The sequence below is a fragment of the Rhinolophus hipposideros genome, assembly GCF_964194185.1.
Source record: "Rhinolophus hipposideros genome assembly, chromosome: 16".
Taxonomy (NCBI): Eukaryota; Metazoa; Chordata; class Mammalia; order Chiroptera; family Rhinolophidae; genus Rhinolophus; species Rhinolophus hipposideros.
This window is the reverse complement of record NC_138062.1, coordinates 39,947,827-39,964,155: the sequence shown is the minus strand read 5'-3', so window position 1 is coordinate 39,964,155 and position 16,329 is coordinate 39,947,827. Positions and strand designations below refer to the sequence as shown.

The following is a 16,329-nucleotide window of genomic DNA, read 5'->3' as shown; positions in this document are numbered from 1 at the left end:
CCGGCCCCAGAGGTCACTCTCCCTACTCTCCTTGCGGTTCATCTCACCCAGGCCACCAGGGATCTGGCTAAAATAAAGCTTTCCTTTCGTTCTCCTCCCTCTTCCGTGATCCCACAGCCTTCCCCTTAGTCTCATCACCAAAGGCTCCTGAGGATTAGGCCTCAGCTTGCTTCTTCAAAGTTGGCCCCACTCCCTCACAGACTGCTTCCTGTCTCCATACTTCCTAGCGTTGCCTGCCCTTCCTCTCCAGGAGCCCTGTCAGGCCCACAACCGCCCAAGACCCTTCCAGGCGAATGGGCTCCAGGTGTGTGTGTGCAACTAAAGGCACCCAGTGCACCTTCAGGCTGTTTCTAGCCTTTGGTTATTAATTCAGAACAGGTGCAACTCATACAAAATGATTTTGAAATTACAAAGCAAAAAGAGAAAAGGAAAAATTCTGTGTCTTACCCCCTCATACCCAAATTCATAAAAGCAGCCAAAATGTTAAAACCCCATTTAAAAAGTTGTCAGCCTTTTCAGCAATGCACCAGAGTAATCAATGAGTGGAAAAAAACAGTGATGGAGAATATTCATTTGAGGCCAGTTCTCATCGTGATAGAATTCTCAAGTGTTTGGATCAAATTGCTTAAACAAATTGTTTTCGATCGAAATAACTTTGCCTATCTTCCCAAAGGGCTTGCCCTGCCATGCCACCCTCCCAGCCCCCATGCTGGCCTCGCCTGCCCCAGTTCACAAAGCTTGCTGTATGGGACAAGGGGTCTCCAGGCTCAGACTTAGCCTTCACCACGGCCTCCCCTGCCCCTTCCAGACACAGTGCAACTGAAGCATCAAATTTCAAAGGTCCCGTTTATTTCCAGCAACCCGGAAAGAAAAGGTGTAAAATAAAAAGAAACAAATCCATGCACTCACGCCTTGGGGACCGGGAAGAGGGAGGGGTGCAGAGAGAGGGAATGGGGAACGGGTGGGAAGCAAAGAGGGAGGCGAGGGAGGGATGAAAGACAGGCAGACACAGGGAAAGAGTGGGAGAGTCAGATCAATAAAAAGACAGAGGGACATCAATAAAAAGGTAGAACAGCAAAGAACGGGAGTATCAAAATCAGAGATCAATAAAGAAGAGACGACATTGAGAAAATGCACCAATAGAAATACAGAGGCAGAGAATGAAAGCTGGGCAAAAGGCAGGAGAGAAGAAAAAGGACAGGAGTGGGGAGAGAGGGCTTGGGCATGACAGACAGATCAACTTGAAGGGACACAGGCAGAGTAGAAAGGGCCTGCGGTGGCCCTCGTGTAGCAGCTCCTAGGGGTCCCCGGCAGTGCTGATGACATGGAAGAGGGTGACATTGTACAGCACCTGGTGGCCGTTGTTCCAGGTGTAGAGGGCCCGCTCCCGGGGGTTATAATCCAGCATGGAGATGTGTGAGTACTGATTGTGGAAGGGCACGTCCGTGTACTCATAGCTAGACGTGTTGGTGAAATAAGCGAAATAGACCTTGGCCCCGGCCAGGTGGGAGTTGGTCACGTAGAGCACGCCACAGATCATGAAGGCCTCGCCGGCACTCCGCTTGGGGTAGCCGGTGTCCCAGGACCGCATGACCTCGAGGGTGTGTGGGTCCAGCCGGCTGACTACGATGTTGCCTGCGTTCTGGTTGGTGGTGTACACGGCCCAGAGCCCGCTCTCATCCACCATGAAGTCCATGTCGGAGAAGCCGCCCCAAGAATACGGGAAGGTATTGTTGTAACCCGCCCCCGGGAGACTCCTCTGCACCAGCACGGAGCGTGATCGGAAGTGGTACTTGACCACCACGTTGCTCTGATACTTGTTGTAGAACAGGGAGCCGTTGTACACCACGTGGCCTGTGCCCGCCCATGGCTGGGGCAGCAGGTGCTGGATAAAGTTCTGGCCTTTGATGAAGTCTCCCAGGGTGCGGAATTCTAGGACACGCCGGCCCTTGTAATAACCATCCATGTACCAGACCTAGGAGAGAGCCACTGGTCACTGGGGGACCACCACCAATGATCCAAGGCTCCAGCAACCACCCAGGAATCAACCATGGTCATTAGGATCAACAGTCACTAAGTGGTCATTCGTCAGCCATGGGATGACCAATGACAGACCACTCATGACCCTTCATAGTCTCAGCGACTGGGGTCATTTGGTCAGGGATGCCATTGGTCTTAAAACACACTAAGGGGACGGTGCTTGATCCCAAAGCATCAGGGCAAATTACAAGCCCTGGGGGCTCAGTGGACCTGGGAATTCACTGATTATTGGATACTGGATGGCAGTGGTCATTGGACAGCCACTGGGTGATGAGAAGTCACTTGAATTCATTGCCCACGGTAACCCCTATAGCCACAAGATGACCAAGCCCATAATCAACATCTTCCCCATCATCATCCCTCATCACCACCAGGTTCATTAGCGTTTGTGAGTGCCCTTACTGGGGCTGCTTATTGGGCTAAGCATCTTGAAAACTCTAATGCCAACATTATCATAACCTTTTTGAAGATAAGGAAATTGAGTCTCCGAGACATTAAGGAACTTTGGACAGATATGAATTAGAACTGAGGTGCAAATCCAAGTCTGATTCCCACAACCAAGCTCTTAACCACCTGGTTGAACTACCATAATCCCTGGGAGACCAATGATCATGTCAAGGATATCAGTCACTAGGACAGTCATTGGGCAGTTCCTGTGGGTCAGAAGTGATGGGAAATTGTGAACATAGAGGCCACTGGAAGTGCAAAGGTCACTGAGCAGTGCTGGGGTGGGGGAGTCTCTAATCCTTGTGAAGACACTGGTTACCGTGTGGTAACTTGGAGGTCAGTGGTCATCGGGAGCTGGTCAGTAGTACCAGTAACTATTAGTCTGTCCCTATACAGTTATCAAAGGTCAGCACACTTGGAGATTCACAGGGCTGGAAGGCCCTTGGTCACTTTGTGGTCACTAGACAGTCAAGGGGAGGTCCAAGGACCCTGGAGGTCCCAAGACACTGAGCTACAAGAGAATCATTGGTGTGTAATCACTGGGCACCGATGGGCAGCCACAGGCTATGACCCTCCCAGGCTCTAACCCCTGGGATGGGCACCAGCACTCACCCGGCTATCCGCACTGGGGGCCATCGTGTCGGTCATCCAGGAGCCGAAGCGGGACCCCATGGCCCGAATGGTGATGGGGTTACTGACCCCAGTCAGCTTTCCACAGCCTGGGAGGCAGGAACAGGGGGAATGAAGGGATGGGAAATGGGAAGAGCCCAAGGGAGGTAGGGCAAGGATAAGGTGGGACTGAGAAGAGTTGGGACCAGAAGTGAGATAGGATCCAGAGATCTGGTTCCAAGATGGAGTTAAGTTGGGGGTGAAGGGCTGGAAGTCAAGGGTCAGGGCAATTTCCAGCTTTACATCTATTTTTGGCGTTGAGTAGGGAGGTCAAGAGTCAAGGTTTAGAAGTTACAGGTCAACTAAAAAGTTTTTGCACAGCAAAGGAAACCATCAACAAAATGAAAAGACAACCTAGTGAATGGGAAAAGGTATTCACCAATGATAGAAGTTAGAGGTCTAGCTTCTGCACACACAGGTGGTGTTGGGGTTAGGCATGAAAGTCAGGGGTCAGGGGTCAGGTCAAGGGTCAAAACATACCCAACTTCTGGGCACAGGCATGGAGCCGGGCCTCCAGAGCCATCACTCGCTGCTGCAGATCATCATATCCGTAGGCACCCATCTCCTCCTGGATGGTTGCAAGGCTGCCGGATAGATTCCTCACCTCTTCTCTCAGGCGCACAATGGTCCGCGTGTCCGCCTTATACTGCTCCAGGACTGAGCTCAGAGGCAACAGCTCTGTCATCCTGTCCTTCAGCTCCTGCCCACGAAGATGGAACTGTCATGGATCCCTACTCCTGAACTCTGACCCAGATACAACCCCCACCTTTGACCCACAACCTCACCCCCCCTTTTTTCACTTCACCCCTTTGATGCACATATGGCCCTTGACATTTGCCCTATACTGGACCCTAGATCCCAGCCAACCATCAGTCTCCCCAGATGTGAGCCCACTCTCGAAGCTAATGAGCACCATTCCCCATTCTTCCCTTCACCTCTGCCCTGAACCCCGAAGGACCCACCTGGAAGCTCTTGGCTGAGAGGGACCCGTCGGCTGCCCGGAGCCGCGCGTCCAGGCTCCGCATGAGGGTCTCCATGCTGCGCATGTACTGGAGGTCCCGGTATGTCCTCAACTCAAGGACCTCCATGGACTGGGAGACATTCTGGACCTAGGAATTGGGAGGGTTAGAGAGAGCCAGACTCCCGGCCCACTCCTGCCCCAGAAAAAACCTGGCAAACGCCCAACCAGCCTTCTCCTGCCCTGATCTCACTAGCAGCCGCCCAATGCCCAATCCATCCATTGCCCCCCCCCTGGAACAGACACCATCACCTCTCACCTCTCTCCCCTCCTTCCTGGCCTCCTGCTCCCACCCTACATCCCAGCAGTCAGTTCTCCACACAGCAGCCAGAGAGGAGCTTTTCAAAAAAAAGATTGGATCACCTCCTGCCCTTGTAAACCCTGCATGCTGATCCTGCCCACTCACCTACCTCCCCCATGTTCATTCACTCCAACCACAAGCCCCCTTTGCTCTCACAGACTCTAAGCTCCTTCCCTCCTCAGTGTCTTTGCACTTGCTGATCCCTCTATCTGGAGTGCTGTTCCCTTCATTTTCCCACAGCTGGCTCCTTCTCATCCTTCAGGTCTCAACTCCAGCATCACCTCCTCAGGGTGGCCTTCCCTGACCACCCTGTTTCAAGTAGCCGCTCACCCTCTCTCCGCGAACCCAGTTTTTATCTTCCCAGCTATGACTAGTATCTGGAACAGCCTTATTCACCTGCCTCCTTCAGGTGGGATCCTCAGAGGCAGACTTGGTACCTAGCTTGCCCACAGCTAAACCCCCAGTGCCCAGCGTTGGTCCTAAGCCATCGCGTAATACTTTTCAGCTAAATGCGTAAACTGAAATTCCGTAGCCCTGGCTTGACCCAGATTAAGGCTTCGTAGCTCCCACCTTCACCTGGGTAAAGTGAATTGCACCCACCTGGCCAAGGTGAGCCTCACGGGCTAAGGTGAACTCAAAGACAACACCGGATGCTGACTGAAACACACAGACTTTCCAGACGACCCCTGGAAGTTCTCAGAAACCCAACAGCCTGATACCCACTCTGGCCACCACAGAACATTTTACAGCCATTGCCCACGATCAGGGGACATCACAGGGAAGTCCAAAACTGCTGAGGAAAGCAGTTCTGGGGCTGTCGGTGGGGCAGGATCCTGTGGAGTTAATGGGTGGGAGACTCCAGAGCCGAGAAGGATCCCTTCTGTTCTCTGCCAAGCCTCAGCTTCCTCCTTTACAGGGTGATGTGGGGAGTAGCTGGTCCCTTTCAACACCAACACCAGAGCTGTCTAACGGGCATTAACTGGGCAGTGGCAAGGGACAGCAATCAGTCCATAAAGGGCACCAAGAAATCCTTGGCGAGGTACTGAATGGGGACCATTTTCTAGTGAACACAATCAGAAAGGGAAGGAACCTTTATACGAGCCTCTTGAGATAGAGGGTGAGACCCCTCCCCAAGGGACACAAAACACCTTCTTAGCAAGCGAGCCTAACGAACTAAGGGGCTGAGTGGGCTGTGCACAGCGGGGCTGGAGCTCACACATGCAGGCAACACATATGTTGCCACTGGGGCCCTCTTTCCTCCAGGACCCCACGCGGCACGCAGCTTCTCCTCCAAAGAAGCACTGAACAGATTTTAACTAAAATACCCACCTAGATGGAAGGCAGGTTATCTGCCAGCTCTGAATAGCCCACATGGCTAGATGTGGCCCTGCCTGACCTGAATAAGGACAGAGGGCAGGGTGGCAATTGGGAGATTTCTGCAGCTTCCCCCAAGGAATCTAGAAGGTTTTCACCTTCTCCATCAGCTGCCGCAGCTCCCGACTTCTGCCATCCCGGGAGCAGGTGCTCTGTGCGGGGATCACAGCTGTGCAGATACATTTCCCGTCAGGGGCCTGGGCCGAGGTATACAGCTGCCAGCCTTCCTCTGGGCTTTGGAAGAGGGTCTGTGGGGAGGTCAGAGTCAGAGAACGGGAACTCAGTGGGGAACTCAGCCATCCCCACCAGGGGAGAAAGGAAGCCCGGGAAAACAACAGATGTCCTTTGCTGGAACCCTGGAATATGCCAGACCATGTGCCACGTGTCTGACAAGATGGGGTCTGAGGGGTTAAGGAACTTGGCGAGGAACTGCGGGATTCGAGCCCTTCCCCAGGACAGGGATTTATTCTCTCACACACATTCGCCCACATGCAACACTGCCTCCATAACCACCAGGTTATATGTCAGTATGCTCATACTGACACCCAAACCTGGACCTCCCTCTCTGCTTCCCCAGCCCGGGGTGACACATAAGGTCTGGATATACCTCGGGCCACTAAGCACAGCCCTATTTTTGTCCCCACTTTCCCTCCGCCCCTGCTCCTGAGAAGCCAAGGCAAGTTAATGGCCAAAGCCTGACAATCCTCACACAGACTTCTGGGCTGTTACCTTCAGACTCCTCCTAAACTAAACTTCAAGTCTGTTTATATCACTGAGATCACTCAGAGATCATTCACGGATGTTTCCCAAGCCACGCTCCTTGGAACACTGGCGCTCTTACCAGGCATGCTGGGAAAAGGGTCCTCTGCTGTGAAATAGGCTTGTGCATTGTTCAAAAAACAAAGACTACCACTGGATGGAACATGCTAGGTCCCCAGATCGGGCCCCCCTTGACCTTCCCCAGAACATACTGGAGTTAGGCATAAGTCTTGATATTTTTGTTTTTATCAGGGCATGATGGTCTCATTTGTTCAACAAGCATTTGTTAAGTCTCTACTGTATGTCAAGCTCTATTATGGATATTGAAAACACAGCAGTGAACAAAACACACAAACACAAAAGCTCTTCTAGGAGCTTACATTAGAGAGACAGAGATGAACCAATAAGTAAACACCAAGTACTTAAAGGGTGATGAGTGCTATAGAGAGAAGTAACACAGGGAAGAAATGATGGGGGCACTGGGGTTGGAGGAGGTTAGGGGTTGCAGTTTTGGGATGGCCTGGGAAAGCCTGCATGAGAAGATGCATTTGAGTCCAGACCTAGAGGAGGTGAGGGAGAAGCCACGTGCATATCTGGGGAAGGATGTTCCAGGCAGAGAAAACAGAAGGTACAAAGGCCCTGAGGCAGGATCATGCCTGGTGTGTTTGGGAAACATGGAGAAGGCTGGTGTGGCTGGAGCAGAGTGAGCACAGGGGTAAGTGGCGGGGAGCAGGGAGGAGGGAGACGAGGGCAAGAAGGGCAGCACATTCAGGCCTGAAGGCGGTGAGGAGGATTTGGTGTTTGCTCTGTGTGAGGTGGACGCCATGGAAGGATCTTAACAGGATGGATATGACCTGACTCAAGTGTTCACAGGCGCCCTCTGGCTGCTGTGGGGGGAACAGACTCCGTGTGTGGGGGCGGGGGAGGGGGCGAGGGAGCGGGAAAGGCCAGGGCAGGAGACCAGGGCCCAGGTGACTGCATGTCCAGGCAAGCGATGACGGCTGGTGACCGTAGAGGGGGGAAGTGAAAGATTCTGGTCCTATCCAGGATGCATTCCTACAGACAGGGAAGAAATTCTGACAAAAACCCCAAGTGTTTTCAAGAGAAAGCAAACCCCACAATAATTGATCATTTGCACGCCGTTTACTGACCGCCCAGCAGAAGCTGTTCCCCTGCTGGAGCAGATAAGCTAGGCTGTAAGCTACGCACAATCCTGGAGTCTCCAGCTATTATAAGCCCACCTTTTTCTCGCCTACTCAATAAAGTCTTTTTTAAGCTTATTGGAATGTGAAAGAGTGATATAATTGTACAGATGAGCTTGACTCCTCACTATAAGAAAAATAAACCATTCATAAGTGCCACCTGACACAATTGTAATTAGTCATTCTTTGCACCCTTTCGAAGTTGGGGGAACCCCTCTTTATGAGTCCACGCGTCCCCTGTGAAGGAATGAAGTTCCTCACCTTCCCAGCCTTCCTTGCGTGCAGGTGTTAAGCCAGTCTTGCCACGGAATTGCTCAGGACCCCCCACGCCAAGGGCTTCATTTGGCGGTCCCGTGCCATCTGCCTTTGACTAGGAGGCAGAAGGCCCTCCCACCTGCAGTCCCACCCACGCCTCAGAGGACATAGTGATAAACACCAGCCCTCTCACTTCTCCAGTGCGTTGCATGCAGTTTCCCAGGGTCGCTCACTGGGACCTGTGCCCCAGGTGCCCAGGCTCATGAGCTCACCCTCCATGGGTTTCCTTCGCTTCCCATCTCACTGGTTCCTCTTGGGCTCACCTCCCAGGTGAATATTTGTACTCAACTTCTCTCCTCCAGCTCTGCCTCTGAGGGAGCCCCACCCAAGACAAGAGGGGTGAGCCAAAAACCTTCCCCCTAATCCCCGGTAGCCAGTGATGCCAGACTGGCTGCCCCGGGGATCCAGGAGCCAACCTTCAGCCTGGAAGGACCAGGAATTGTTTTTAAACCAAGACATAGGTGGTTTGGGAGAACATAGAACCAGCTTTGCCTCCTTTCATGACAAATTCAGTTCTTAAAAAACAAAAGAAACAAACAAAACAACATTGAACGTGCGTCCAAGCAATCCTTATCCATGTCCCCTTGGCTCTCATCCTCAAGCAATTTGGACAGAACCCCGTGAAAATTCTCATTTGTGCAGAGACAAAGCAGCCCAGTCCAACATAATTAAGATCTCCTTCCTACATTTCCTAGCCTGTCCTTTGAAGCAAACAATCCACTTACTCTCAACAATTGAAATACTGAACTGCAAAAGAGAAGGAAGATTTAAGTGGCAAGGAGAGAGGTGGCCTCCACAGCTTTCCTAAAATAATTGCCTGCGTTGGACGCACCTTGCCGGAAAGCTCTCTGCAGCACTGTAATCAAATGCCTGGGGTTTGGCTGCCAACTCTCAGCCCAGCAGAGATCCTGATTTTTGCCCGTCGTCGTCAGGTTCAAGATCAAATACACAGGCAAGTTCATGTCCCCAGAGACTGATGGAATGTCTTGGAAGGCTCCAGGTTTGAGAGTCCAAATGCCTGCTCTCCCACACAGGGTTTAGCTTGGAACCAAAGTCATGAACTCTTGGAGATCACAGCCCTAGGGACAGAGGATGGTCTATATTAAGGGAAATGCTGTAATAGCAGGTGTGAGAGCCCAGGAGCATCCAGACGCCTTCGATGACGTGGCCTATCTCACCTCAGATGTGGCAAATGTGCAGGAGAAGCCAGCCGCTTTCTTGGCTCAGCTGTTGGTTCCAAGTTTAATATTCCTGCTAATGGGCTCTAAGAGGGTAAGCTATGCATTCAGAGGCTGCTCCTTAAAGTGTCTTTCTGCCTGTGATTTTTTTCAAATACTTTTGCTGAGGCTGCTGCCCCAATTAAGCCGATGTCTCCGTAACAGATCCAGGATTGACTGTATGAGAAACGCAGGAAAAGTTTTTCTCGCTGTCACACCTGAGGTCATCATCTCAGCGTACAGCTCCACCACCTATGTCTTGGTTTAAAAACAATTCCTGGTCCTTTCAAGGCTAAGGGCTGGCTCCAGGATCCCAGGAACGGCCAGCCTGGCATCACTGGCTCCCGGGGATTAGCCCACAGGAACAGAGCAAGTGGCTGCCTCTTAATAAGACAAGGATATTACTGTGTTTGAGGCTGGACAATTTAATCAGGAAACAGAAGTGGCTTGGGGTTTATGTATTTATTTGTACCCTGCCTTGTTCCGGAGAGGATTCCAAGTGGTTTACACACGATAGCTCCAGTTAAATAGGAGACTCAGAATTAGATGTTTCTGGAGGGCAGTCTGCCAATCCAGAGCCAAAGCTTTAATGTTTCTGCATTGGCATGTAACCCAGCCAATCCAAGTCTAGGAATTTAGCCCAGGGAAATTGTGTGGACAAGCACACAATTGCTACAAGGATGCTCATTAAAGCATCATTTAAAATTGGACAACTGGAGTTTTCCCTCATGTTGGCTAATGAGAGGGGCATTGATTTCAAAACTACAGGTGCAGCCACAGGAGGGAATACTATTCAGCCATTAAAACTGGGGATTCGTGGGGATTTTTATTGCCATCTTCAAAAATATCTTATTTTCTAAGTTTTCTACAACAAATGTATTTAGGTCTTCTAAAGACCATTTTTCAGTTCCTTAAAACATATATATACATATATTTATACATATATATAAAATATATACATATATTTATACATATATTATATATATGTATACACACACACACACACATATATATATACATATATATATATATATATATGTATATATATGTATATATTTTGCAAAGGAGAAAAGGAAGAAAGAGAAAAGTGGGGACACAGACAGAACCAGAAATGAGACTAAGAAAACCTCATCCCTTAAAAACCCGAACAACCAGCATATGGATGGGCCATAAATTTGTCTCCATGCTCCTTAGCAGTCAACTCAAAAAGGGAAAGCTGGCCATTTATGCAGTTCTCAGTGTCCTGAAACAAAGCACGCCAGATGCTCAGGAGAAAGCTTACGTATTTTTGGTACCAAGAACAGGCAAGGATCTCTCCCACGGTCCTTCCAAAAAGGAATGAATCTATGTAATGTCACCAGCATCTTTCCAAACAACATCCCGACGATAGAAACAACTCATTCTTCTGGATGTCTCTTATTCCCACTCGGATGGTAAAGTCGAGCCAGGTGGTTCCAGGGCTCAGGCTGCCTGGGTTTATGTCCTGCTTCAGCCACTCACTTGCTGTGTGACCTGGCAAGTCAGTGCTGCCATTTCTTCATTTGTAAAATGAACCTAACTGTACCTACCTCACAGGGTTTCTGGGAAGCTTAAATATGTTAACACTATATGTACAAGCAACTAGAACAGGCACCAGCATGTAGTAAACACTACAGAAGTGTTTGCTATTATTATTATTATTATATTATTATTATTATTATTATTATTTATTATAACCCTCATGACACTCTAAAGCCAATTCAGTATCCTGAAGTCAAAATAGTTTGAGCTTGAAGTTGCTGAATTGAGACAATCTGGAAGAATTGATGAAAGTCCTGGGGAGTTGGGGCTGAGGCTGCAGAATGATGAGGAATAACAGAAAGGTCAGTGGTGGAGAGGGGTAAGAATCGAGCCCCGTGGAGGCTGTGCAGAAATGCTTGCCCCGTCCTGGCCCCGACACGGCTCGGTGCCTTCTTATCCTGGGGCATCTCCTTCACATAATTTGGCAGAGGCAAGTCCCATTTCCTATTAACCAACAATCAACAAGGCTCACATTGCCATATCCTCTCTGGTCCAGTTCTACCCTTCCCAGAACACACCGTACTTTTTCCCATCTACAGGCCTTTGCACTGGTTGGGCCCTCTGCCATCAACACTCTCATCCCATCTCCTGGCCAGGCTCACTCTTCCCATTACTGGGGCTTCCAAAAGCAGGCTCTGCTGTACCTGTCCCAGGTTACCCACCTCTCAGGGCATCCTGTGCTTTCCCCCCCTAATATTTCTATTCTTTACTATATAAGCATTGTTCTAAGCACTTTGTGTATTGTAACTAATTTGATTCTCACCACAATGCTAGGAGGCAGGCACTGCCATTATCCACCTTTGAGAGGTGAAGAAACTGAGCCAGAGTGGGTTCACATCTCTTGGCCAGAACTTCACAGCCTGCAAGTGGTGGGCCTGGGATTTAAACACAGGCCATCTGGCTCACAGTCTGAACCACCATGCCGCACCTCCCCTGTCCTCCATCCGGCCCTGATCGCAATGTCCATTAGGACCTCACGGGTGTGACCACTGGCTCAAGGCCTGCTTCTGCTCCTGGACAGGAGACGGCATGGGGGTGGGGAGTTCTGTCTGCTTTGCTCATCACTGAATCCCCAGGGCTTGGCAAAATGAATGTTTGTTGAATGACCAGACGCTTGTTGGTTGGTGGGACAGAGAGCAAATATCTTCACAGACCCACCATGCACTTCCCTTTCTGCCAGCGAACTGGCTTCCATCACTCCATGGGAGGGATGGTCTGAGATCAGGTTGCAGACAGGCGCCCGGCTGGCTCAGAGGCAGCTGTAGCTCTCTCGGACTGCTGGTGTGGCAGAAGGGCTGTGATGAATGATCAGGGACACGGTTGTCTGCCACATCTGAGCTGTGACAGGGGCCGCATCCCTTTGGAGGGCTTGAGATAATAGCAGGCTGCCCCTGCCAAACCTCAAGATATTGGGCACATCCCCCCTGAGGGATAAGCTTGACAGGTCCTAAAGAAGATAATCAGCTAACCCATACCAAGAGAGAGAACGAGGGCCTCCCTCAGCCTGTGAGAAACTGTGACCAGGGAGTGGGCCAGGATGGGGGCAGAGGGAGCAACCGTGAATTCATTCATTCATTCATTCATTCATTCATTCCCTCCCAATGTAATTACCGCATCTTGCCCTGAGCGGCTATCTAGTCTGGCACCCTCTGAAGCCATCCAAATCTTGGCAGAAGACCCCAGTGCCCTCTGAGTCCAGGCCAGTACTTACATTTCAGCATGACTTAGTCTCTCTCTGCCATCACAGTGCCAATGTGGACCAATAATCAATGAAATAGATTATCTTGGAAAAGGCAGGAAGAGAAACAAGTCTCTGAGTTCAACTGATTTCCCTCCCAGGAGTCCAGGGAAGGTGTGGAGGGATGGATCTTGAAAGTGTCATGCTAAGCGAAATAAATCAGATGGAAAAGGACAAGAACCATATGATTTCACTCACATGTTATATGTAAAACAGAAAGCAACAAATGAACAAACAAACTCATAGACACAGACAACATTATGGTGGTTACCATAGGGGAAGGAGGTGGGTGAGAGGGTGAAGAGGGTAACCAGCGTGAAATACATGGTGACGGAGGGAGGCCACACTTTGAGTTGTGAGCACACAATGCAATATAGAATTGTACACTTTGTATATAATACAAGTGTATAATACACTTGTATTATAGTGTACAATATAGAATTGTACACTTTGTATGTAATACAAGTGTATAATACACTTGTATTATAGTGTACAATATAGAATTGTACACTTTGTATGTAATACAAGTGTATAATACACTTGTATTATAGTGTACAATATAGAATTGTACACTTTGTATGTAATACAAGTGTATAATACACTTGTATTATAGTGTACAATATAGAATTGTACACTTTGTATGTAATACAAGTGTATAATACACTTGTATTATAGTGTACAATATAGAATTGTACACTTTGTATATAATACAAGTGTATAAGACACTTGTATTATAGAATTGTACACTTGAAACTTATATATCATTCACCAATTTAAAAAAATAATAATTTACAAACGCAGTTTCCTCTGCATGTGGCCCAGATTGTGTTGAAACCACCATGGACTCCTGTAGAGAGCTCTAAGAGTAGGATTTATGAATAGAGGTCTGCATTGAGACTACAAATTCTCACACAAGAGCCATACTAAGCCTGCTTTGACAAAGTGCAAGTCTCACACGCCAGCACTCAAGAACACCCCATTTGAGAAGACCCTAGTTGGAGGAAGCAAACTCTCACTTGAGTCTCCTGAGTCTCACGGACCTCCTTTCAGCCCCTCAACAACTAGACAGTTCTTTATCAGCCCAGGGCTTTTGAACATCCTGCCCACACCCACAGTCATCCAGGTGAGCCATGAGGAGGTCTTGTCCCACGGTTGATATGACAGACAAATGGGTAGATTCTTGTTTTATTTTATTTAAAAATGTTTTCAATTACTGTTGACAATCAATTTGATGTTAGTTTCAGGTGTACAGCATAGTGGTTAGACATTTATATAACTTACGATAAATGCTTAGGATACTCTCCCCCTCCCCCTTCACGTATGCAACACCTGCTCAGGTGAGTGGGGTGCAGAGTGGGGAGCCCGGGCTCCAGGTTGAGCCCTGCCTTAATCGGTTCCATGGTATTTTAGTATCCTACCCCCACATATACACAGAGTCCTGTGACAGTGGGATATGACAGTTCTATGCAAAGGAAGGTCCTTTAGCATCATAAAAATGGCAGCCATCTTTATAATTATCACCATCAATAATAGCTCACATTCATGGATCACATCCTGTGAGCCAGGCCCTATTCTAGGGCTTTGCAGCTGATTCCTCACCGGTCCTCAGAAGAACCTACAAGGATGAACCACAATCAGTGTTCTGGATCTGCCACTTCCTGTTATTTGTGAGTTCCAAAGCAGATCTCTGCCACTGTTATTTGTAAAATGGCGATCAGAACTGTCCCCTGACCTACTCCTCCAGGCCCTCCCTGCACACACATGCTTAAGAGTAAGATACCACACAGGTGAATTTTCATTCCCTTTCCCTCCCCTGCCCTGCTCCGTGGGCTTGGGAACTAAATTTCCCACACTCCTTTGCCCTCTGGCTTCCTAGAAGGTTCAGCCAATGGTGGGCATTCATGGAAGACCCAAGGGCAGGACAAAGGAAGAAGCAGAGGTATTTCCCACATTTCTCTGCTTCCTGTGCTCTTCAGTGGCTGCCTCTCTTCTGTGCCTTCAGCTCCCACTTGTAGCCACACTCCTGGGCTCTATTTATACCACCTCTTCTATCTGACCCCCAGCCCTGGGGGGGGGGGGGTAGGACCTCTCTGCTATTGCTAATCTCTGAGTTTCCTCTCCATCCTGTTCAGTTTCTCATCTCTTCCATCGTCTGTGTAACCAATTCCCTGGATTTTAATTCATCTAGGCTAATGAAAAGCCTAGAAGAATTCTGTTTCTCTGGTCGGCCCTGAGAAGGTACAATAGCTGTTCAACAAATCCCTGTGTGTGAACAGCTCCTTGAGTCCAAATTCTTGGGCAAGTAGCTTAACCCCTCTGTGCCTTTCTTAACCTCTCTGCTTTCTTGTTTAAAAGTTGGGATCATAACGGTTGGGCTTCACAAGGTTGTGTCAAGATAATGAGCTAATACATCAATTTGTTCTAGAATGGTTCCATGTCTCCTGCTGACTTTTTAAAAAATAAACCTTTTTATTTTGGAATAATTTTAGATTTACAGAAAAGTTATGAAGACAAGACAAGAGCTCCCATATGTCCCTCACCCAATTTCCCCTGTTGTTAACATCTTACATGTCCATGGTCCATTTGTCACAACGAAGAAACCAACATTGGTGCGTCACTATTACTAAACTCCAGACTTTATTTAGATTTCTCCAATTTTTTCACTCATGCCCCTTTTCTGGTCCAGAATCACACCCAGGATCCTACATGACACTGAGTCATCACATCTCCTTAAGCTCCTCTGGTCTGTGACAGTGTGTCAATCTTTCCTTGCTTTTCATGCCCGTGGCAGTTTTGAGGGCTAGTGGTCAGGTATTTTGTAGAATGTGCCACTGGCTTGGAAGGGCAGGAACTGGGTTCTAATCTGTCCCTACAGTTTCCTCAGCTCACAGCCCCAAGTCTGGCACAGAGTAGCTGCTTCCCAGACACTTCCTGAATGAATTAATACATGAATGGCAGCCATTTATTGCTTTATCCTCCCACATTCCGTGTTCTGTAGACATCGCTGCCAGAGGCTAGAGCTACAAAAGTTCACAGTGAAATAAAAGCCCTTCTCCTTTCAGAAAGGTTTGTTTTTGATCCTTTTTTGTAGACATCAAGGATTCATTTCTTTAATATTGGACCAAAGAGAAACAGCTACATTTGCACCAGACGTTTCACATTTCAATGCAAGTGAGAGAGCTTTCTAGCAAGACGGGGATTCTTCCTTTGCAGAGCTGTCACTTGATTTCTCTGCTTCTCCCTTCACCACCTTTGGGCCTCTAGCAGGGGGCAGAGTGGGGGTGAGGGGCTCTGGAAATATCCACCTTTTGATGTCCTCTCTGCTACAACCCAAGGAAGCTTAATTAGAACCTTGTAAAGTTGCCGAGACTGAGTTGGCCTCAAGAGCTGGGGCAGGAGCCTGGCGGTGAATTAGAAGCTTTGCTTCCAATCCCTCTGAACGGCTCAGTATTTGCCACGGGGACCAAGAGGCCTGCCTTTGGGTACACAGAACATGTCCTTTTTTTTTTAACATTAGCTGGTCAGAAATGGGAATTCCCTTTAACCACACAGGTCTGCTGGCCTGGCTGCTGTTTATTTCTCAGTCCTGAGAGGCCACGAGGAAGGCAGAGAATGTAAGAAATATGCCCGCAGTGAGGTCATTTCCCCACCACTACAATCCCTGCTGCTAGGAGACATTGGCCCAGGTT

At 48.9% G+C, this 16,329-nt stretch overlaps 1 protein-coding gene across 2 annotated transcripts in view; it reads right to left on the bottom strand.

Moving 5' to 3' along the window:
• Positions 1-827: 827 nt before the first annotated feature.
• The window catches only part of OLFM2 (olfactomedin 2), a 53,839-nt gene continuing 38,337 nt past the window's right edge, over positions 828-16,329 (bottom strand). For both annotated transcript variants that reach the window (XM_081077955.1, XM_081077954.1), the window contains exons 2-6: positions 5,948-6,097; positions 4,119-4,265; positions 3,637-3,856; positions 3,100-3,206; positions 828-1,975 (exon numbers count right to left, since the gene is read on the bottom strand). In XM_081077955.1, coding sequence (XP_080934081.1) covers positions 1,298-1,975; positions 3,100-3,206; positions 3,637-3,856; positions 4,119-4,265; positions 5,948-6,097 — 1,302 coding nt within the window. In that variant the 3' untranslated portion in view covers positions 828-1,297. The remainder of the gene's footprint in view (positions 1,976-3,099; positions 3,207-3,636; positions 3,857-4,118; positions 4,266-5,947; positions 6,098-16,329) is intronic.